Below are 23,776 nucleotides of genomic sequence, written 5' to 3' on the forward strand. Positions count from 1 at the left end.
AGCCACTGACCCTCAATCCTTGCATTGGAAAATATTGGTGTAGACATAGACACTAAAAAATGACGTGGGATGGTTTCCCGCTGTTATCTGCAGGGACGAATTCTGTCACCTTGTCATTCTCTACAGCTTTGACACAGTTCCACATGGGGGACCTTTGTAAATTGAGTGCCATTGTTATGGGCCCTAAACTTGACTTCACAGAGTTAGAAACTGGTTGACTACACTGTGACAACTTAGTTGTAAATGGAGTTCACTCTGAGGAAAAGGTCATTACCAGTGGAGTGCCGTAAGACTCAGTTCTTTGTCAGACTAACATTTTTGTAAAAAAATGTTGGCAGAAGGGCCATCTGGTAAGGTTTGTGTCTATGGATTGTAAGTAGCCAACTATGCTATAACACGTGCTGTTTGAATATTTTACTGTTGGAAATGTTTAGGGGCTGATTCTTTTTTTTTTTCCATGAAATTTTATTAAATTTTCAAAAAGTAAGTGGCACCTGAAACAGCAGGTGCCTAGAAAAATGGTGTCTGCTGCATGTCGGTCATATTCAGGCGCCACTTAGAGAATCACGGCTCCTGGCGTCTAACAGTGAACTTAGGCACTGGTAATGTAGGCCAGGGTTATAAAAGCCTACATTTCCAGCACCTAGGTTAGTTGTAGAATCGCATCTAACAGCGCTTAGTGATGCCTAAAGCTAACTCTGCCCCTAAACATGCATCACTATTTACTGCTAGGTACCCGGGTGTTAGCCGCCAGTCCTGGGAGGCACCTAGCAGTGCCTAGGTTGTTTAAAAAAAAAAAAAAAAAAAGTTTTCTAATCAGCTTTTAATGGCGCAATCAATTATTGTGCCATTTAAAGCTGATTAAAACAAGTTAGATGCCAGCAGGCGTGACCTAGGTTCCTGCCAGCACCTAACTTTAGGTTGCCCTTACAGAATTTCTCTCTTATTGCCTATATCTAGTTTATACTTGATGTGCATTTGGGTGACTTTTCTTTTAAAAATCTGTAAATAAATCATTAATGAGGATGATAAAGAATACCAATCTCTTTCTTTCTTTTTAATGTATTTATTCATCTGCTTTAACAAAGTAAAAAGAACAATTTCAAAGAAATTATCAGACACATTAACAAAATACAGAAAAGAAAAATTAAATCAAGCCCATATCAAGGGGAACACAAGTGTACTATTATAGGAAAAAATACACTCAGGAAAATCAAATACCTTATTATACAAGCTGCTATGAACAATACCTTTTTCTAACTACCCTACCAGAAGATTTTTCTCTCTAAATCTGCAAATTGTAAAGAAAAAAATACATAATTAGTCCCCTTACATGCATGGGAACTTAAAAAAACATGTTGCTCCCAAAGCAAGTAAACGAGATTTTAATTCAAGAATTATTTTTTCCTTCTTTCCTGAGTAGCCCTAGCTATATCGGAGAAGATTCTAAGTTTCTATCCACAGTCTAATGTCTTATTTTTAAAAGTATGAAGCAATCTTATAAACCATTTTTATCATGAGCTCACATTAATGTGACTGTCCATACAGACTCAGAAAATCCTACTCAGCCTAGTTTATATGCTGCCTTTTAAAAACAATCTACATCAGATTTCTTCAAAAAAGGCTACACATTGTTCCCCCAGTCATTCGCGGATCGCTGTTCGCGGTCCTGGTCATTCGCAGATTTTTCGACCGCAAATGAGCGGGCAGGAGAGGACAGCCACAGCGGCAAGAGAGAGCAGCTGGAGTGCCGGCTAGTGAAGGAAATCACTTGTGGTATGCTCCGCCCGCCTCTTCCTGCACTAAAGTTGGACCTCACCAATCAGATGCTGATGATCATACCTGATGATCTGATCAGAATCTGATACTACCAAAGCAGAACTGCTAAACGAATACTTCTGCTCAGTATTCACCTGTGAAGCACCGGGAGATGGTCCGCAACTACAAATAAGAAACAGCCAAAATGACCTGTTTCGTGATTACGAGTTTACACCTAGTAATGTCTACCACGAACTTTCAAGACTCAAAGTATACAAAGCTATGGGGCCAGACAATCTACACCCCAGGGTACTCAGAGAGCTGAGTGAAGTTCTGGCTGAACCACTATCCGTACTCTTCAATCTTTCCATGCGCACGGGAATAGTACCCCTAGACTGGAAAACAGCTAACGTAATTCCACTCCACAAAAAGGGCTGCAGAACGGAGACAGGAAATTACAGACCGGTGAGTCTTACATCCATAGTGTGCAAACTCATGGAAACACTGATCAAACAGGAACTTGACAAAATTCTAGATGAAGAAAATCTACGTGATCCACAGCAACACGGATTCACCAGGGGAAGGTCCTGCCAATCTAATCTGATTGACTTCTTTGATTGGGTGACCAGTCATCTGGATGCCGGTGAGTCCCTTGACGTGATATACTTGGACTTCAGCAAAGCTTTTGATAGCGTTCCACACCGCAGGCTGTTGAACAAACTAAAATCGATGGGATTAGGGGATACATTCACAACATGGGTAAGGGATTGGCTAGATGGTAGGCTTCAAAGGGTGATGGTAAACGGTACCCCCTCCAAAACGTCAGCAGTGATGAGTGGAGTACCTCAGGGCTCCGTCTTAGGGCCGATTCTATTCAATTTATTCATAGGAGATTTGACCCAAGGACTTAGAGGAAAAATATCACTGTTTGCCGACGATGCCAAACTATGCAACATAGTTGGCAAAAGCAGTGTGCCTGACTTTATGACGCAGGACCTAAGACAGCTTGAACAGTGGTCATCAACTTGGCAGCTGGGCTTCAATGCTAAAAAATGTAAAGTAATGCACCTAGGCAAAAAAAATCCACACAGAACTTACACACTAAATGGTGAAACCTTGTCCAGGACCACGGTGGAACGTGATTTAGGAGTGATCATTAGCGACGATATGAATGCTGCCAATCAAGTAGAGAAGGCATCGTCCAAGGCAAGACAAATGATGGGCTGTATCCGTAGGGGTTTTGTCAGCAGAAAACCTGAAGTCATAATGCCGCTGTACAGATCCTTGGTGAGACCTCATCTCGAGTATTGTGTTCAATTCTGGAGACCACACTACCGAAAAGATGTGTTGAGAATTGAGTCGGTTCAGCGAATGGCTACCAGGATGGTTTTGGGGCTCAGGGAACTCACGTATGAAGAAAGGTTAAAAAAACTGCGGATGTACTCACTGGAGGAGCGAAGAGAGAGAGGGGACATGATTGAGACCTTTAAGTATATTACTGGGCGTATAGAGGTGAAAGATGATATCTTCAGTCTTATAGGGCCCTCAGTAACCAGAGGACACTCGCTGAAAATCAGGGGAGGGAAATTTCAGGGTGATGCGAGGAAGTACTTCTTCACTGAAAGGGTGGTAGATCATTGGAACGAGCTGCCTCAGAGGGTGATTGAGGCCAGCAGCGTGTTAGATTTCAAGAGAAAATGGGATATTCATGTGGGATCTCTAGGAGAGTAAGAATCAGGGAGTGGGTCATTGGTATGGGCAGACTCGATGGGCTATAGCCCTTTTCTGCCGTCAATTTCTATGTTTCTATGTTTCTATCTTAAGGTGATTACAGTTGCCAGATTTTGTCCTCAAAAAAAGAGAACATATGGCCCTGCTCCATTCCACCCCATTCCAACAAGTTCAATTACACATTGAGTTAATAATTTTGTCCAATTTGTATTGCATTTACTACTTAGTAGCTTCATCGTATTCTCCTGAGTCTTTATTTAAAAATAAATTCACATCTACCTGTTCACTCCACTCAGTATTTTATAGACCTCTATCATATTACAAAGACTAGGGGACACTCGATGAAGTTACAGGGAAATACTTTTAAACCAATAGTAGGAAATTTTTTTTCACTCGGAGAATAGTTAAGCATTGCCAGGGGATAGCACAGCTGATTTTATGAAAGGTTTGGACAAGTTCCTGGAGGAAACGTCCATAGTATGTTATTGAAAATGACATGGGGGAAGCCACTGCTTTCCCTGGATCGATAGCATGGAATATTGCCACTCTTTGGTTTTGGCCAGGTACTAGTGAATTGGATTGGCCACCGTGAGAACGGGCTACTGGGATTGATGGTCTGACCCAGTAAGGCTATTCTTATTTCTTATATTCTCCCCATCTGTTCTCTATGAGAAAAGACTAAAGAAGTTAGGGCTTTCCAGTTTGGAGAATTTGTCTTATTCCCTTTATCATTTTTGTCCCCATTCTTTTCTTAAATCCTAACATTCTATTTGCTTTCAAAGGCATCACTGTGTGCTGAGCAGAGGGTTTCAATACATGAAAAATGACACCTAGACCTTTTACTATGTAGTGACTTCTTTTTATTAATGTATATCTTTATTCATTTTGAAGCCATAAATAAGTGCAACAAATTATACAATCATATTACACTATAAAAGCATTTAAATTCAACCAAAATTGTAATCTACGATAAAAAGATATATTACCCCCCATACTTATAAAAAAAATTGCACTCAAATTAAAGAATTCAAAATATTTTCCAACCCCTCCTCACCCACCCACTCTGGACGTGCATGATCAAAGGGCAAAATCAACAATCACTCTCTGCATAATTTTGTCAATGGCTCCCAAATCCTAAGAAACGTCTTATAATGTCCCTGTTGTATAGCCATAATACGTTCCATTTTAAAGATGTGACACAGACTCCCACCAAAATGTATAGTTCAATCGATCCCAATTTTTCCAGTTCCTTAAAATTAGCTGTATGAAAACCCCTGTCATAATAAAGAGAAGTTTATTATTGTGAGATGATATTTGGCTTTTAGTTCTTATCATAGTGCCAAATAGCACTGTGTCATTTGTTAGTGCCACTGGATTTTCCGTTATTTTGTTTACCTGATCCCAAATGGTTCTCCAAAATTGAATTATCAAGGGACAATAAAATAACAAATAATCTAATGTCACAGGTTCGAGATGACAGTGCCAACACCTATTAGATTTGGAACTATCTAATTTCTGTAACCGAACTGGGGTCCAAACTGCTCTATGTAACAAAAAAACCCCCAAGTTTGTCTCAGATGCAGACACTGTACATCTCATCCTCCAAGTCAAGATTGGTGGCCATTGAGACGCATTAATCTTATGCTTTATCTCAATGCTCCAAATGTCACGAAGACAAATGTAGTAACTTCTAATGTGGAACCTTGCATCATGTAGCTATACTTTGGATCCATCTTTCTCACATGCGTCACTTGCTCATATTAAACATTCTCTGCTATTTGGATGCCCAGTCTCTTGCAATTTTTCACAATCCTCTTGTGATTTAACCAATTTGAATAACTGTGTCAGCGGGCGGATCACTTTACTTATTATTCCTTGTAGTAGCACAACCTGCTTAATTGACAATTTACCTTCAGATTTGACCTTGTTTGTTGATATAAAGCATTGAGCTAATAGTGCCATTTAGTGTGGTGGCAGTAAATTGGTGTTTATCTAAACATTAGCCTTTCATTTAAGGTTCTCTTGCCTTCTTCCTCAATTGACCTTCTTGTTAGTGCTGCCCGATTCACGATTCACCGATTCATTGAATCGATTTTACCCCACCAAAAAATCGTCCTCCCAATTCATTCACTGACCCTCCCCACTCGCCCTCTAAAGCAGGAGCGGCAGTGCTGCCTTTTGCTGGCCTGCCGCTCCTGCTTTAGAGGGCAAGTGGGGAGAGTCAGTCGGAAGTGGTTTATCCGCTGCTGTGCTCTCCGTCTTCCCCCTGGCCTCCAGAATCAATCTCCCTAACTTCAGCAGCCTGCAATAAGATCGCTGGCGCTAGCGATCTTTGCAAGCTGCTGAATGGCTTCGGAGCATCTTCTCTCTGCCGCGGTCCCACCCCTTCTCTGATGTCAGTGCTATGGCGCTGCCTTTTGCTGGCCTGCCACTCCTGCTTTAGAGGGCAAGTGGGGAGGGTCAGCTGAGAAGTGGCTTTACCCGCTGCTGTGCTCTCCGTCTTCCCCCTGGCCTCCAGAATCAATCTCCCTAACTTCAGCAGCCTGCAATAAGATCGCTGGTGCTAGCGATCTTTCCAAGCTGCTGAACGGCTTCGGAGCGTCTTCTCTCTGCCGTGGTCCCACCCCTTCTCTGATGTCAGAGAAGGGGCGGGACTGCGACAGAGAGAAGACGCTCCGAAGCCGTTCAGCAGCTTGGAAAGATCGCTAGCGCCTGCGATCTTACTGCAGGCTGCTGAAGTTAGGGAGATTGATTCTGGAGGCCAGGGGGAACAGCAGGTCTTCCGGAGGGGGGGGTGTAGTCCTTTGGGGGGGGGTGCAGCCTTCCGGGAGAGGGGGGTACAGGCCTTCAGAAGAGATAGGCAGGCAGGCAGGCCTTCAAAGGGGGGGGGACAGGCAGGCAGGCCTTCGGGGGGGATGCAGGCCTTCAGGGGGGATTCAGGCCATCAAAGGGGAGGGACAGGCCTTCAGGGGAGACAGGCAGGCAGGTCTTTGGGGGGGATGTAGGCCTTCGAGGAGGGACAGGCCTTCACAAGGAGGTGCAGGCCTTCAAGAGGGGGACAGACCAGGGGAGAGGGGCCCTGGTGTAGAAGTGCACAGAAGGAGGGAAAGGGGTTTTCAAAGAGACGTGCATATGCCGGACTTTGGGGGGGAAGAAATAATGGGTCTGAAAATAGAGGAGAGGAAGAGAGATGATGGACAATGGGATTTAGGGAGGGAAGGAACAGAAAGGAAGAGAAGTTGGACACAAGGGATGGTGTAGAGGGGGGATAGGAGGGTAGTTGGGAAAAGAAAGGGAGAGATGGTGGACCCTGGGGTGGTGGGGAAGGAGGGAGAGATGCTGGATGAAAGGGTAGCTAAGAAAAGGTGGATCTGTGGATGTATATGAAAAAAAAGAAAGATGCCAGACCTCTGGGGGAGGGAAGGGAAACGGAAGGGGAGGACAGAGATGGCAGATGGATGATTATAACGGAGAAAGAAGAAAGAAGGAGACCCTGGCAAGCAAGTTATCAGAAGACAACCAGAGCCTGGGACCAACAAGATTTGAATGACCAGACAACAAAAGGTAGAAAAACTAATTTTATTTTCCCTTTTGTGATTACAATATGTCAGATTTGAAACGTGTATCCTGCCAGAGCTGGTGTTAGACCGCAAATGTGAGCTAGGATTTGAGAGAGAGGAAAAGTCTTTTTTGTTTGTTTATTTTGTTTACTCCACAGCGCCAGTGTGGTTAGAAGAAGGCAAAGGGGGTGAAGAGGCTATAAAATAAACCCAACAGGATGTTTGAAAAATATGCCCAATTGGGCAGGAAAATCGAATCGAAAAACCAATTCAGTAGGCTGAATCGAATCGAATCAAATTTTTTTTTCCTGAATCGGGCAGCACTACTTCTTGTACTGTCTTAGTTGTATACTATCCAAAACCTTTTCCATTAAGATCCTGGCATACATTTTTTTCACACAAGAAAATGGATTCATTAAATGTATCTACTTTGGCTTCTAGTTGAATCTCGAATGATAGAGAAACAGCTAAACCAAGATATTGGTTTTTGTTCTGAATTCATTATTTGTAGGTAGTGGTGTTGAAACCTTAAGTATCTTTATGCTCCAAGGTTTCACATTTGACCCTTCTCTATACATCCTCTATAATAAAATCCTAAGCGCGCAAAACCTTAGGGTTTTGTGATTCCTGTGGCATGCTGTGTCCTTCCCTGTCCATATTCCATTTTGGAACACGGAGGCAGGAAACACGTCGGCGACTCCCGTCTCCCACCCTTACTCACCAACCGCTGCCGCTCCTCTTCAAAGCAGCCTGCTGAGGTTCGCTGGCCGGATGCTCTCTACCTGATAGCACATTCCCTCTGACGCAATTGCATCAGAGGGAACATGCTACCGAGGTGGAGAGCAGCCTGCGAGGTTCGCTACAGCCGGCTGTGAACCTCAGCAGGATGCTTTGTTGAAGAGGAGCAGCAGCGGCGGCAGGAACCATGGATGGAGGGAGGGTGAGAACGGGAGGGGGAAATGGCCACACAGCAGGCAGGCATGGCACAACAGGGGGCCAGGGGGAGAGGAAAGGGGGCTGCTTTGGGGGGAAGGGGTGTGCTGTGGGGCACACAGCAATCATGCTTTGCTCTGCGGGGAAACAGAAGGGGGCCACGGAGCAGGCAGGCATGTCACAACAGGGGGCAGGGGGAGAGGGAAAGAGGGCTGCTTTGGGGGGAAGGGGTGTGCTGGGGGCAGACAGCAATCATGGGGGGAGAATAAAAGGGGGCCACAAAGCAGGCAGGCATGGCACAACAGGGGGCCAGGGGGGCGAGGGAACGGGGCTGCTTTGGGGGGAGGTGTATGCTGGTGGGCAGACAGCAATCATGCTTTGCTCTGGGGGGAACAGAAGGGGGCCACGGAGCAGACAGGCAAGTCACAACAAGGGGCAGGGGGAGAGGAAAAGAGGGCTGCTTTGGGGGTAGGGGTATGTTGGGGAACAGACAAAAATCATGCTTTGCTCTGGGAGGGGAGGGGATCAGAAGGGGGCCACGGAGAGACAGGCAGGCATAGCGCAACAGAGAAATATAGGCAGGCAGGGGGCCAGGGAGATATACAGACAGAAATACTGTGGGGGGATGGGGAGGGGTGGGTGGGGGGTAGGGGCTTCTTTGTCGGGGGTGGGGGTATGGTGGGTCCGGGGAGGACATAAGAGTCCAGTCCTCCGCGGGTGTTTGATGAAAATGTATCCCATGGTTGTTACAGCTGTTGCATTTACTGTTGCTTAATAAAATAGATTTGAACATAAAGACAGACAGACAGACAGCGTCCAAGGAGAGAGAGACAAAGTAAAAAAAACAGACAGACAGCCATCTACTCTAGCACCCATTAATGTAACGGGCTTAAACACTAGTGATATAAATAATCCTAGAAGTGAATAATTTTATGCAGTTTCTGCTACTAAATCAAGATGCTATATAAATCAAGATGCTATATAACAGGGACTAGGCTGTAAATCGTGTGTAATCATACTACAGAACATTTGTGCTGGCTTGGTAAACCTTGCTGGGGTGAACATTTTCTTTGTTCACATTTGATTTCTCACTCTGTAGGATCCCAGGATGGATTACTTTATATAACATAGATAATAAAGCCTCATTTTAAGGGGGACAGACCGAACCAGTTGTAGTTCCTATTTTCCTGCTGTATTCCAGTTTCTCTTTGAGAAACATCTCATATATTCTCTGCAGAAAACCAAAGGCAATGAATGGAACATATAATTGCTTGAGGGGTCAAACAAACCAACCTCTAGCCCGTTCTAAGCACTCTAGTCGCTGATGCTATGTTTGGGAACGCCTTGGCCCCTGTGGCCCACTCTGTTCTGCTCTATATGGAGAAACTACAGCTTCTTGCATGCTGTGGGGGAAAAACTAATGGAGCTAATGGTCACCCTACTTACTGTGCTTCTCCCTTTCCATTTTCTTTTGAAGGATGAATATGAGGAACATGCTAATATGATACAGCAGCTTGAGCAAACAATTGAAGATCTGAGGATGAAAATATCTCAAATGGAAAAACAATATGTGCCATTTGATTTCACAAAGGACACAGGTGGTCAGACTGGAGAAGAACTGAAAGATTTGAAAGATGTGGGCCTTCATGGTATCAGTCAGGATGTGCCTCTCAAAAGTACTTTACAAGCAAAATCTATACAGACATCACCAACTGAAGAATGTGCGTCTTTCACAGTGCCTTCAAATAATATGCTACAACTGTCACATCCACATACTGTTTCTACAGAGGATACAGAGCCTGGTTTAAATCTCCACCTTGTAAGGCCAGAATGTCAACCTCATTTGACTTACTGTTCTGAAATATCTGTATATCTGTCACCAAAACCAAACTCAACAAACTTGGATCCAAGCCATTTAATAGAAACAGATCCTTTACTTCCCCTTCTGCCACTTCTTTCAGCGACTGAAACTGATATGGAATCCATTTTAGATCAGGGTCAGACAAAATTAACACACTATTCATCATCAAGTATTGAATATGCAGAAACCATATTAACTGTTAAGGCAGGAGACTCTGTTTCTAGTGTTCCTCCAGCTCCTCCTCTTCCTGATACATGTGTCCCTCAGTCTCTAAATAAAATAGACATTCATGCACCCTTGTTTCCTTCTGGCATGGGAGGCCAACCGCTAGTACAATCCTCTGTTGGGATCCTTTGTCCACCACCTCCAACTATGCCTTGTGTGGAGTGCCTTCCTCTGCTACCTCCAACATCCCCTCCCCTTTATCCAGAAAGGGATTCCCTTCCTTTGCAGCTACCTCAGATACCTCCTTCTTCTCTGCCTGGCATGGGGATACCACCCCCGCCTCCCCCACCCCCTCTGCCTGGCATGGGGATACCACCACCGCCTCCCCCACCCCCTCTCCCTGGCATGGGGATCCCACCCCCGCCTCCCCCACCCCCTCTACCGGGCATGGGGATCCCACCCCCGCCTCCCCCACCCCCTCTGCCGGGCATGGGGATCCCACCCCCGCCTCCCCCACCCCCTCTGCCGGGCATGGGGATCCCACCCCCGCCTCCCCCACCCCCTCTGCCGGGCATGGGGTTCCCTCCCCCGCCTCCCCCACCCCCTCTGCCGGGCATGGGGTTCCCTCCCCCGCCTCCCCCACCCCCTCTGCCGGGCATGGGGTTCCCTCCCCCGCCTCCCCCACCCCCTCTGCCAGGCATGGGGTTCCCACCCCCGCCTCCCCCTCTGCCGGGCATGGGGATCTCACCTCTGCCTCCCCCACCCCTTCCTCCACTGCCTGGTACAAGCCCGCAGCCAAGTTTATGCTTGCCAGTGAATACGCCACCAACCTGTGGATATCTTCCTCCTCCATTGCCAGCTGGATTGTTTGCACTAGGGATAATTCAGGACAAAGGGAGCAGGAAAGCTCCAATCGAACCATCTCGACCAATGAAGCCTCTCTATTGGACAAGAATTCAGCTTCACTGTAAAAGGTAACAGAGATGGTTTAAAGATTGCTTTTCTTCCAAAGATGCAAGTTCCATATAGTCATGCTGTCTATGCAATAAGTATTATAATGTGTTACAAATTTAATTTTCAGTTTAATATTATGAATGAGTAATTCAAATTTTTGCTTTTAGTGAATACATTTATGCTATGTTCCAGATACTCATCGACTCTGAGCTCATGGGCCATCTTATGTGGAGCTGTGTGGTACTATCACTTGAACTTAGATATTATAGATTATAATTATGGATCATTGCCTACCATTTATGGCTCTTTAGGATTTTAAAAACATGCTTAAAACTGTAACACAGAGCTCTTCTCAGTTCTAAGTTTGTATTCACTTGCATTTAGAATGTATATATTTATTAGGATTTATTTACTGCCTTTTTGAAAGAATTCACTCAAGGTGGTGTAGAGCAAGAACATAAGCAATAGGCAATTAGAGCAGTAAAAATATTCAAACAATAATACAAAAGCAATGTCAACAAAATATGCAATAAAACATTTTAGTAGACAGCATAGGGTGTAAGTAAAGATGGAATGTGTAGATAAGAGAGAATAAGGGAACTAATTTAAAGAAAGTGGCACATGAAGTCAGATGGTACTTGAAAATTATCTCAGCTAGGGTAGGAGTGGATAAATACATCCTGCTATAGTTTGTGCAGCTGATTTTGCTCCTTAAGAGTGTGTGCGTGTGTGTGACTAGCAAGTTTGTTTATTACTTCCACTAAAGGCCTGGTTGAAGAACTAAACTTTCAACTGATTACTGAAATAGGTCTTAGGTTAAATGAAGCTTTTCAGGGAGTGCATTCCAGACTATGGGAACTACTTGAGATAAGCCTCAATGTCAAGTATCACATATGATCTTCAGAGAGGGTATGGTTAGAGATACTTCTTGGGAGGACCTTAGTGATTTTGGAGGTGTGATTCTGCTCTTCAAGTACTCCAGACCATTTTCTTTGAGGGGCTCGAAGATCAGACATAGTACAATATAGGGCTAAATATAAAACTGGTAGTCAGTGAAGTTTTGCAAAAATGGTGTGATGTGGTCACGTTGTTTACACTCTTCTACAGGTCTTGCTATTTAGTTTTCTATCCCATTGTCCCCAAAGAGCTCAGAATGGGTTAATGATTAAACATACATAATTTTGGAGGGGGGGGGGGGGGGGGTGCGCTAGAGAGCCCGTACAAGATGGAGGTTTAACTGATTTGCTCTGCTCCCTGAGATCAGATTTCATCATCTTCCTGGAGTTTTTGACTAGTTAACTTTATCAAGAATGATTTTGGACATGCCTCATAACAAAACTGGGAAAATTGAGGTGACCTTTGCCTTACATTCAGGAGCTAAATGTCCTAAGCTGGACCTACCTTTTCTGTCTAAGGAGTCCCGTGTACTAGTGCTAGAAGACAACATGAGAGAGATCACGGAACAACTGAAACATATCTCCTTAGTATTGACTGAAAGTCAAGCTGATATTAAAGATATTAAAACGGAAATCGCTCACTTGACTTCTAAGATCTCGACCATTGACACCTGTTTGTCGACCCTGGAGAAGAAATATTGCATATTAGATGAAATGGTTGCCCAGCAGAAGCGTGATCACAAGGCCATAGAAGTGTTGGAAGCCTGGTGTGAGGACTATGGTAACCATAGTCGAAGGAATAATCTCCGCATTAATGGATTGTATGAGAACAGAGAACGTAAACATCCAGTGCAGTTCTTCAAAACCTGGATTCCGAAGGTGCTCAATCTCACTTTTGAATGCCTGTTTGAATTTGAACAAGTTCACAGAGTTCCTGTGCGAGCTCCACAAGGGATGCAAAACCATGTGTGGTAGTTCTTAAAATTCTCCGTTATCCATAAGTGAAGCAGATTCTGGCTAAAATGCAGATGATTCAGAATCTAACTTTCAAGGTCAACATATTTTTATTTCTGCGGATTTCACCAAAGAGACTGCAGCACACCGCAAACAATTTTTAGAATTGCACCCTAGTTTGAAAGCTTTAGAGACGAGGTACGGTCTCCTAGCTCTGGCCCGCATGAGAATCACATTTCAGAATAAGACACGTCTTTTACGTCTCCGGAGCTGAAAACCTTCATTGAAGATCTAGAACTTCTTCTACATGTGGATACTGGTAAATCATAGATTTACAAAAGACAAGCAGGCTCCTGTTTCTATTACTCTATATGAGTTCCTGGTGTGAGTTATGTAATTAATGGCAGCATGGGAGGCTTTTTTATTATGTGTTCTGTTTGATGTTGTACCTACAGTTCATAAGTTTTTGCTTTCCATGCTGCTCAGTTGTTTCTGGCTTTGAGTTATATTTGGTATTCCTCTTGGAATAATATGTTTTCTATTTCTGGTCTTGGGGGAGTTTTTCATCTTGAAATTAAGAGACCAAGGAACTAAGAAGTAGAGATCCAAAACAAAATATTTTTCACAAAACACCAATTAGCTTTTAAAGAGCTAAGTGGCGTTTAAAAAAAATACTTTTTTTGACAGTCAATGAGTAAATCTTTAGAAAAATACATTTGACATAGTGATCACAATTGCTATGTTTGGGTGGTGGGTCCTGCTATAGGGGCTATGGCTCCTGGCAGGGCTACACATCTCTGAGCATTTAGAAACATAGAAATATGATGGCAGATAAAGGCTAAATGACCCATCTAGTCTGCCCATCCACAGTAACCACTGTCTCTCTTTCTCCAAGCGATCCCACATTCCTATGAATATAAGCTATTTTTCCTATACACTTCATAAGAGATCTTTCAAATATTTCATCTCAGGGAGTATGTGCCAGATCGGCTCTCCTAATCTGGGCCTCTTCCTCCCAGAGCTCTTTGTTGTATTGGGTGTTCTAGTTGGTAACTGGTGGGGAAGGGGTTGTTTTAGTCAGCGGGGGTATGAATGTATATGGCAGTGGTATGGATGTTTGTTTCTTTTCATGAACCACATGTATCTGATCGGTTTGGTATGTACTATGGTTGATATTATCAGAGATTTTTCTTTCATTGTAACTTCTCATTATTGTTTCTTTTTCTTGGATATGGGTGATTTTAAATTTGCCTCTTTAAATGTTAAAGGTATTACCGACCCCATAAAACATAAAAATTGTTCGGGGGGTTGCAATATTATTATCTTGTAAGCTTTCGTATCAATTGGAAAAGTTCAGTCATGATGCGATGGATCAGTGTGTAATTGCTACACTTACTATACAAACCTCTCAATATACGTTGCTAAATGTATATGGCCCTAATCATGATGATCTGTGGTTTTATAGGGAGTTACTGCAATTATCTAAACATGAGTCAGATCATCTTATTTGTGGGGGAGACTTTAATATGGTGTTAGATGCACATTTAGATGGAAGATCACAAAATCCTTATAAACCTTCTAGGGCACATGCTACCTGGCTTCATCTCCTCCATGATACGTCTTTAATAGATATTTGGCGCTTATTCTATCCTATAACTTGAGACTTTACATTTCACTCCATTCCACACAATACGTTTTCTCGTTTGGATTACTTTTTTATTTCCAACATTTTAGTTCATTTGGTCATCTCTTCTTCTAAAGAACCCATTCATATTTACGATCATGCTTGTGTTACTGTCACTATTACATTGGCTTCCCCCAGTTCCCACACTCGTATTTGGTTATTTAATTCTGCTCTTCTGGAAGATAAAGAATTTCTATCCCAACTGCAACACTGAACTATTGAGTATTTTCATTTTAATGATACTGATTCCCACCCCTATTAAGTTATATGGAATGCCTACAAGGCATATCTCAAGATGAGAAATTATTACTCGTCCCAAAAAGTAAAGGAGCAGAAGCAAACTGTGCTAAACCTGGATGCTCGCATAAAACATCAAGAAACCAAATATGTTAATCAACCTACTTCAGATCTTAGCACACAAATTCATAAGCTAAAGTATACTTATAATAACATCCTGACGGAGAGAGCGGGGATACTGTTCTATAAGCACAGTGCATACTATTTTATGAATCAAAATAAGAATGGACGAATGCTGGTCAATTATTTAAAACGCAAGCAGAGAGCAGCTAAAGTTCAGGCTCTTAAGGTAGACGGGCAATTGCTTACTAAATTGTCAGAAAAAGCAGTACAATTCCTTCAATTCTATAAGACCCTCTATATTTCTGGAATTTTTCCTTCCAAGGAGGATATTCAGATCCTTCTCTTCACTTCTCCCCGATTAAGCTCGGTTCATTAGCAGGATTGAATGCTCCCCTCACCACAGCACAAATTTTGCAAGCCATTAAACATCTAAAACCTAAAAAAGCACCTGGTAGTGATGGCTATCATTCTGAAATTATTGCCCTTATATCAATCTTTCGTTACAACTGGTTCCTCAGCAGGTTCCTTTATGGAAGCCACCATCATCACATTTCCAAAACCTGGATGGGATCCTTTATTAGCCAAAAATTATAGACCTATTTCTTTATTAAATTATGATTGCAAAATTTATGCCAAAGCTTTAGCCGATAGATTAGCTAAATATATGGCCATTCTTATTACTCCCATCCAATGCGGATTTGTATGAGGTTGAATGGCATCTGATAACGCAAGGGTATTTAGTCATATACAGATACAAGCAGCAAAAAGCCAATTCCCCATTTGTGTTATGGCCCTGGATGCCGAAAAGGCCTTTGACTATGTTGAATGGGAATATCTATTTGAGGCCTTAAATTAATAAAGTTTAGGGACAAATTTCATTAATATGATCCGGTTATTATATTCTCGACTATTAGCCCATATCTCACTAGATGGTTGTCTCACTGAGGCATTTGTGTTGTCTAGAACAGTGGTTCCCAACCCTGTCCTGGAGGACCACCAGGCCAATTGGGTTTTCAGGATAGCCATAATGAATATGCAAGGAGCAAATTTGCATGCCTGTCACTTCCATTATATTCAAATCTCTCTCATTCATATTCATTAGGGTTAGCCTGAAAACCCGATTGGCCAGGTGGTCCTCCAGGACAGGGTTGGGAATCGCTGGTCTAGAGGCACTCGTCAAGGTTATCCTTTGTCACCCTTGTTCTTTAATTTAGCCTTAGATCCATTGTTATGTAGTATCCATTCTCACTCTGATATATTTGGAATCCCCATGAGCATTAGAGTCCAGGCAGAAGTCTGTCTTATGGCCTTTGCAGATGATGTACTTCCCTATTTAATGCATCTGGAGAAATCTATTCCTGTGGTATTAGCCTTAAGAACATAAGCATTGCCTCTGCCGGGTCAGACCAGGGGTCCATCGTGCCCAGCAGTCCGCTCCCGCCGCGGCCCCCCAGGTCTATGACCTGTAAGTGATCCTTTACCTAAACCTATTATTCCCTAATCATTTAATATCCTGTATATTAACCCTCTATCTATACCCTTCAATCCCCTTCTCCTTCAGGAAATCATCCAGTCCCTTTTTGAAACCCAATATCGTACTCTGTCCTATCACCTCTTCTGGAAGTGCATTCCAGGTGTCTACCACCCTCTGAGTGAAGAAGAACTTCCTAGCATTTGTTCTGAATCTGTCTCCTTTCAATTTTTCTGAATGCCCTCTTGTTTTTATTGTCCCCGCTAGTCTAAAGAATCTGTCCCTCTCCACCTTCTCTATGCCTTTCATGATCTTATAAGTCTCTATCATGTCCCCTATAAGTCTCCGCTTTTCCAGGGAAAAGAGCCCCAGCTTCTCTAGCCTTTCAGCATATGAAAGGTTTTTCATGCCTTTTATCATCCTTGTTGCTGTAAACTGGGAGAAAATAGAAGTTATGCCACTCAATCTTCGTTGTACATCTCATACGTTAGGTCTGTTTCCACTTCAATATCATCTGGGCATACATTTCTCTCCTTCTTGGGAGGATATCTTGAACCACAATATGCAACTTCATTTTTTAAACAAGTGGATTGTATATTATGTAAATTTTTATTGGGGGGGGTGTCAATTTTCCTGATTTTCACAAATATGCAATAGCATTTCAGCTATGCAGCATTTGGTGGTGGTTTCATGATGATTTTTCAGTACCTCCTCCAGTTTGGTTATCATTAGAATCGGAGCAGGTCCAGTCTTATCCCTTGCGTGCTGTACTTGGAGCCCTAAAGCGTTCCTTTCCTTTGTCATATTCCTATTATAGCCACAGTTATTGCAACTTTATGATGCTCACTTACTCTCCCATAAATACTACACTGGCCAACCCTTTATGGGGTAATCCAGTCTTCACCATTGATAATTACCCATTTTTATTGGAAGCTGTGGATGCTTCGGGGAATCGTAACATTGAGAGATATCCTGGTTCATAACCGCTTTCTTTCTTTCTCAGAAATGCAACAACTGTGTGGGCTGTTGGATTCTCAGGTTTATCAGTATTATTAACTCAAGCATTGTGTTCAACAATACTTGTGTTCAACAATACTTAACAAAACTCATCCTCATGTACATTTGGATTGTGACTCAACTGTATTACAACTTTTGAGCACTGGACTGGGTGTCTCACACATAGCGTCACATTCTTTAAGCAACTGCAACTATCAAATTTTTATGCACCTCGCTCTATGCAAGATAGATGGGAATCTGTACTTCACCTTAATTTTTCAGACTTTCAATGGTCCACCTTTTGGAGCCAGACTTTTGAGATCTTTGGGTTCCACCTCTGTTCTTCAGTCATTTTATTTCCTGGCACACAGAGTGGTTTGGACTCCACTCAAAAGTTGCTAAGTTAATAGCTCTACTTTGAATAAGTACTGGAGCTGTCGCACTCATATTGGCACCCTTCAACATCTGTTGTTTGGTTATTCAGCCCTATTGGTTAAACATCTGGACTATTGTGGACATGTTACTTATTTCTGTACCCATTACATATATACATGTGACGTTTACATCTTTGAATTTACTTTCTTAACTCCCCTCAGATGATCTCCATTTACTGGACATCTTATTGGCAAGTGCCGTCAAGATGGTCCTGTCTCATTGGAAGTCATCTTCCAAATGTACAGTTTATCAATGGTGGAATTATGTCTACTTAGTACTTATGAATATCATATTGCAGAACGTTCTTCCCAGGTCTCCAGATATAAACAGATTTGGTGCTCTTTCTGCCAATTTTTTCTGACCAATGTTGATGATGAGCTTTGAGGTCCTTTGTTTTTGCCGTATTTGTCTCATTTCTATATTTGTCTCTTTTCGATAGCTGATATTTCATTTCATATTGTAGCTATTATTATGTATTCTTATAGTATTTAAGATATTGCATTGTATTTCCTGGTATTGTGTTGCCGTTTTGGGGAGTACACTACTTGGGTGTTTTCTTTTCCACACCACTTGATATACTGTTGTACTCTGTATTTTCTATTTATGTTCATATTCATATAACAATAAAGATTTTGAACAACCCCCCACCCCATAATTTCAGTACAAGTTTATGATACAAGTTTTTATCCTAACCTGTCACATACTAGGAGTCTAATATTAGTATTCGTAATATACATTTTACCGGTTACAATTTGCCATAATTATTTTTGCAGTGTAAAGTTTTCAGTACAACTTTTATCCTAATTTGACATATACAGGTTAGATTTGCCTAGTTACAGTGCAAGATTTACAAGATTTCACAATTCTGAATCAATTGCAGCTAGTGCAGACCCTTTGTAGTCAGACCAATGTAGAGTTCACTATAGCAGTGTTTCTCAACTCGGTCCTGGAGTACCCCCTTGCCAGTCAGGTTTTTGGGATATCCACATTGAATTTGCATAAACTTGATTTGCATACACTGCCTCCATTATATGCAAATTTGTTTCATACATATTCATTGTGGATATCTTGAAAACCTGACTGGTAAGGGGGTATTCCAGGACCGAGTTGAGAAACACTGTACTACAGTAATCCATAAGACCATAAGAATAGCCTTACTGGGTCAGATCAATGGTCCATCAAGCCCAGTAGCCCATTCTCTCGGTGGCCAATCCAGGTCACTAGTATCTAGCCAAAACCCAAGGAGTAGCAAAATATTCCATGCTACAGATCCAGGGTAAGCAGTGGCATCCCCCATGTCTTTCTCAATAACAAACTAAGGACCTTTCCTCCAGGAAATTGTCTATACTCTTCTTAAAACCAGCTACACTATCCGCTCTTACCACAACCTCTGGCAATGAGTTCCAGAGCTTAACTGTTCTCTGAGTGAAAAAATATTTCCTCCTATTGGTTTTAAAAGTATTTCCCTGTAACTTCATTGAGTGTCCCCTAGTCCTTTATAATTTTTGACAGAGTGAAAAATCGATCCACTTTTACCCATTCTACTCCATTCAAGATCCAATCATGTCTCCCCTCAGCTGTCTCTTTTCCAAGCTGAAGAGCCCTAACCTTTTTAGTCTTTCCTCATATGAGAAGAGTCCAATCCCCTTTATCATCTTGGTCGCTCTTCTTTGAACCTTTTTTAGCGCCACTATATATTTCTTGAGATAAGGAGAGAATTGAATCCAATACTCCAGATGAGGGGTATTATAACATTCTTAGTCTTGCTAACCATCCCTTTTTTAATAATTCCTTGCATCCTAATGTTATGGCATGCACAACTGAGACATGACTTCCTTTTTCAGTTTAAGGAGAGAGTCAGCACAGTTGTCAAAAATGATGGAAGCAACTCTTGAAGGTTGCTTGGATTTGGGGGATTAGAGTAATTGTTGAATCTAGCTGTATTCCAAGGTTCTGCTTGTGATTTGAGGGGGAGTTCATGCTTCCCGACTTGTGATTTGAGGGGGAGTTCATGTTTCCCGACTTGTGTTAGGACCCATAGAAGCTCAGATTTACTTAGGTTCAAGGAAAGCTGCTTGTTGTTTTTTTTTTAAGTCTATTCATGAATTGATGTGAGACAGGTAGTAAGTTTATTCAGAGCTGTGAGTAAATCAGGTTTAATGGGTTTGAGTAGCTGCGCATCATCTGCATAGCTGTAGAACTGTGGATTACAGGACCGGAGGCAATATGTATTCACTAGAGGTAGGTCTTGTCAGACAAATCTGATCAATTTCTTTGACTGGGTAACCAGAGAATTGGATAGAGGGAGTGTGCTAGATGTGGTGTATTTAGATTTAGCAAAGCCTTTGACAGTGTTCCACACAGATGTCTATTAAATAAACTGAGTGCCCTTGGGATGGGTCCAAAGTGATGGGCTGGGTCAAAAACTGGTAGAGTGGAAAGCGACAGAAGGTAGTGGTCAATGGAAAGGGACGTTACCAGTGGTGTGCCTCAAGGTTCTGTTCTTGGGCCTGTTATTTTTAACATTTTTATAAGCAATATTGCTGCAGGGCTGTCGGATAAGATTTACCTCTTTGCGGATGATACCAAAATCTTCAATAAAGTAAACACCCAAGATGGTGTGAATAACATGAAGAAAGAACTGGCGAAGCTTGAAGAATGGTCTGAAATTTGACAGCTAAAATGAAATATCAATAAATGCAAGATCGTGCATTTGGGCTGCAAAAACCCTAGGGAACAGTACAGTTTAGGGGTGAAGAACTTATGTGCATGAAAGAAGATTGGGACTTGGGTGTGATTGTATGTGATAAGGTGGCCCAAACAGGTTGAAAAGATAATGGTGAAAGCTAGAAGGATGCTAGGGTGCATAGGGAGAGGTATTGATGCCCCTGTATAAGACTCTATTGAAACATCATTCAGAATATTGTGTACAATTCTTGCGGCTGCACCTTCAAAAAGATTTTAAAAGAATGAAGTCGGTTCAGAGGAAAGCTACTAAAATGGTGCGTGGTCTTCATCATAAGGCGTATGGGGACAGATCTCAATCTGTATATTTTGGAGGAAAGGCGGGAGAGGGGGAGATATGATAGAGACGTTTAAATACCTACGTGGCGTAAATGCGAATGAGTAGAGTCTCTTTCATTTGAAAGGAAGCTCTGGAATGAGAGGGCATAGAATGAAATTAAGAGGTGATAGGCTCAGGAGTACCGTATTTTCGCGGATATAACGCGCGCGTTATACGCGTTTTTACATACCGCGCATACCCTTCGCGCGTTATATGCCTGAGCGCGGTATACAAATTTTTTTTTACATATTTCACAACCCGCCCGACGCCCGATTCATCATCCGGAAGGACGCTCGCACCCCCACCGCTCGCACCCCCACCCCGAAGGACCGCCGACTCCCCGACAATATCGGGCCAGGAGGGAGCCCAAACCCTCCTGGCCACGGCGACCCCCTACCCCCACCTCACACTACATTACGGGCAGGAGGGATCCTAGGCCCTCCTGCCCTCGACGCAAACCCCCCTCCCCCCAACGACCGCCCCCCCCAAGAACCTCCGACCGCCCCCCCAGCCGACCCGCGATCCCCCCTAGCGACCCCCACGACCCCCCCACCCCCCTTCCCCGTACCTTTGGTAGTTGGCCGGACAGACGGGAGCCAAACCCGCCTGTCCGGCAGGCAGCCAACGAAGGAATGAGGCCGGATTGGCCCATCCATCCTAAAGCTCCGCCTACTGGTGGGGCCTAAGGCGCGTGGGCCAATCGGAATAGGCCCTGGAGCCTTAGGTCCCACCTGGGGGCGCGGCCTGAGGCACATGGGCCCAACCAGACCATGTGCCTCAGGCCACGCCCCCAGGTGGGACCTAAGGCTCCAGGGCCTATTCTGATTGGCCCACGCGCCTTAGGCCCCACCAGTAGGCGGAACTTTAGGATGGATGGGCCAATCCGGCCTCATTCCTTCGTTGGCTGCCTGCCGGACAGGTGGGTTTGGCTCCCGTCTGTCCGGCCAACTACCAAAGGTACGGGGAAGGGGGGTGGGGGGGTCGTGGGGGTCGCCAGGGGGATCGCGGGTCGGCTGGGGGGGCGGTCGGAGGTTCTTGGGGGGGGCGGTCGTTGGGGGGGAGGGGGGTTTCCGTCGAGGGCAGGAGGGCCTGGGATCCCTCCTGCCCGTAATGTAGTGCGGGGTGGGGTTAGGGGGTCGCCGTGGCCAGGAGGATTTGGGCTCCCTCCTGGCCCGATATTGTCGGGGAGTCGGCGGTCCTTCGGGGTGGGGGTGCGAGTGGTCCTGCCGAGGGGGGAGAAGAATCGGACGTCGAGGGGGGGCATCAGGCTTTCAGGATGGGGACAGACCTTCAAAGGGGGACAGGACTTCAAGGGGGACAGGCAGACCTTCAAGGGGGACAGGCAGGGCAGTGCACCGAAAGTCAGGGCGGGTGAACGGTGAGTCGGGGCAACCAGAGGAGAGTAGGGGAGGGCGAAAGGAGAGTCGGGGTGGCCAGAGGAGAGTCGGGCAGCATGCGCGGTATACCCATGAGCGCTGTATACAAAAGTTTCCGTACATACAAGTGTGGTTTCTGCGCGCTATACCCGTGTGCGCGTTTTACACGGGTGTGCGTTATATCCGCGAAAATACGGTAATCTAAGAAATACTTTTTTTACAGAAAGGTTGGTAGATGTGTGGAACAGTTTCCTGATAGAGGTGGAGACAGATACTGTATCTGATTTCAAGAAAGCCTGGGATAGGCACATGAGATCTCTTAGGGAGAGGAAGAGGTAATAGTTACTGCGAATGGTCAGACTGGATGGGCCATTTGGCCTTTATCTGCCATCATGTTTCTATGTTTCTGTGAATCAGCTTGGCTACTGGCTTGAGGTAGATACTGAACTGAATAGATGACAGTATGTGGTCTGTCTGATAGATAAGCTCTGAACCAAACAAGTACTGTTTCTGCCAATTGTGCTAGCATAATATTGTGATCCACTTGGTCAAAAGCTGCTGAGAAATCTAGCAGTACTAACTGAAGTAAAACTGAGGACTGGTGCCTCAACATATACTGAACAGAAGTCTGTCAAAGTTTGAGTTGTAAATAAGCAAAAAGTGTATTTAAGGTAAGTTGCATGAGCCTGGTGTGAACACAAGTCTGCACAGCCCAACTTGTATCAGATATACATTTTAACAATAATGCTGCAAGATCTCACGCCAAAAGATAGATTAAGGCAGTGGTTCCCAACCCTGTCCTTTTCAGGATAGCCCTAATGAATATGCATGAGAGAGATCAGACATGCAATTCTGCTCTATGCATATTCATTAGGGCTATCCTGAAAACCCGACTGGCCTGGTGGTCCTCCAGGACAGGGTTGGGAACCACTGGATTAAGGGACAGAAAATATATTGGTCCGTACTCTGGCGCCTGGTAATCGGCATCTTGAGTGAGGATGCTTAAGCGGAACGGGATATTACTATAGCCACAACATGCTAATTAAGAGCATACAATATAAGTGCAGTAAAGGACAATTTGACATAGCCAGTGCATCTAGTTAGACATGCGTACTTTACAGGTTTGAGCTGATAAGTAGTCTTTTCTCTCCATTTGTTACCAAGGTGTCTACTACAGTTTGCGTGTATGTGTGGTGATATCACATACCTGCAAGGTTTCATTCCTTAATCCTCATATGACTAAGAGTTGTACTGAATGTCGGTATTTGAACTGAATCAGACCCCTCTCCCACTTAGTATTTGGAATATATTCTTATTTGGCCAAATAATTGTCTGAAACTGAGTATGAATAATGCACAATAAAATTTCCACACGATTCTACAATCTCTGTGCTAGATTGCCATAAACATTCCTTTATACTTTTTTTTACTTCTAGTTTGACCTTTGTCTTGTGACACAAACATTCATATGTAGCACTCTTCATAAATTTGGCTTTAAGTGGCATTATTTAGGATTTTATGTATTATAGTAGAGTTATCTTAATGAAAGAAAATGTTTGTTCACTTATGGCTCATCTTA

At 43.6% G+C, this 23,776-nt stretch overlaps 1 protein-coding gene across 7 annotated transcripts in view; it reads left to right on the forward strand.

The window, feature by feature from the left end:
* FMN2 (formin 2) overlaps nt 1-23,776 on the forward strand; it is a 587,410-nt gene that overhangs the window by 127,503 nt on the left and 436,131 nt on the right. For all 7 annotated transcript variants that reach the window (XM_033938052.1, XM_033938050.1, XM_033938054.1 and 4 more), the window contains exon 6: nt 9,460-10,982. In XM_033938052.1, coding sequence (XP_033793943.1) covers nt 9,460-10,982 — 1,523 coding nt within the window. The remainder of the gene's footprint in view (nt 1-9,459; nt 10,983-23,776) is intronic.

The sequence above is a fragment of the Geotrypetes seraphini genome, chromosome 3 (assembly GCF_902459505.1).
Source record: "Geotrypetes seraphini chromosome 3, aGeoSer1.1, whole genome shotgun sequence".
Lineage (NCBI taxonomy): Eukaryota > Metazoa > Chordata > Amphibia > Gymnophiona > Dermophiidae > Geotrypetes > Geotrypetes seraphini.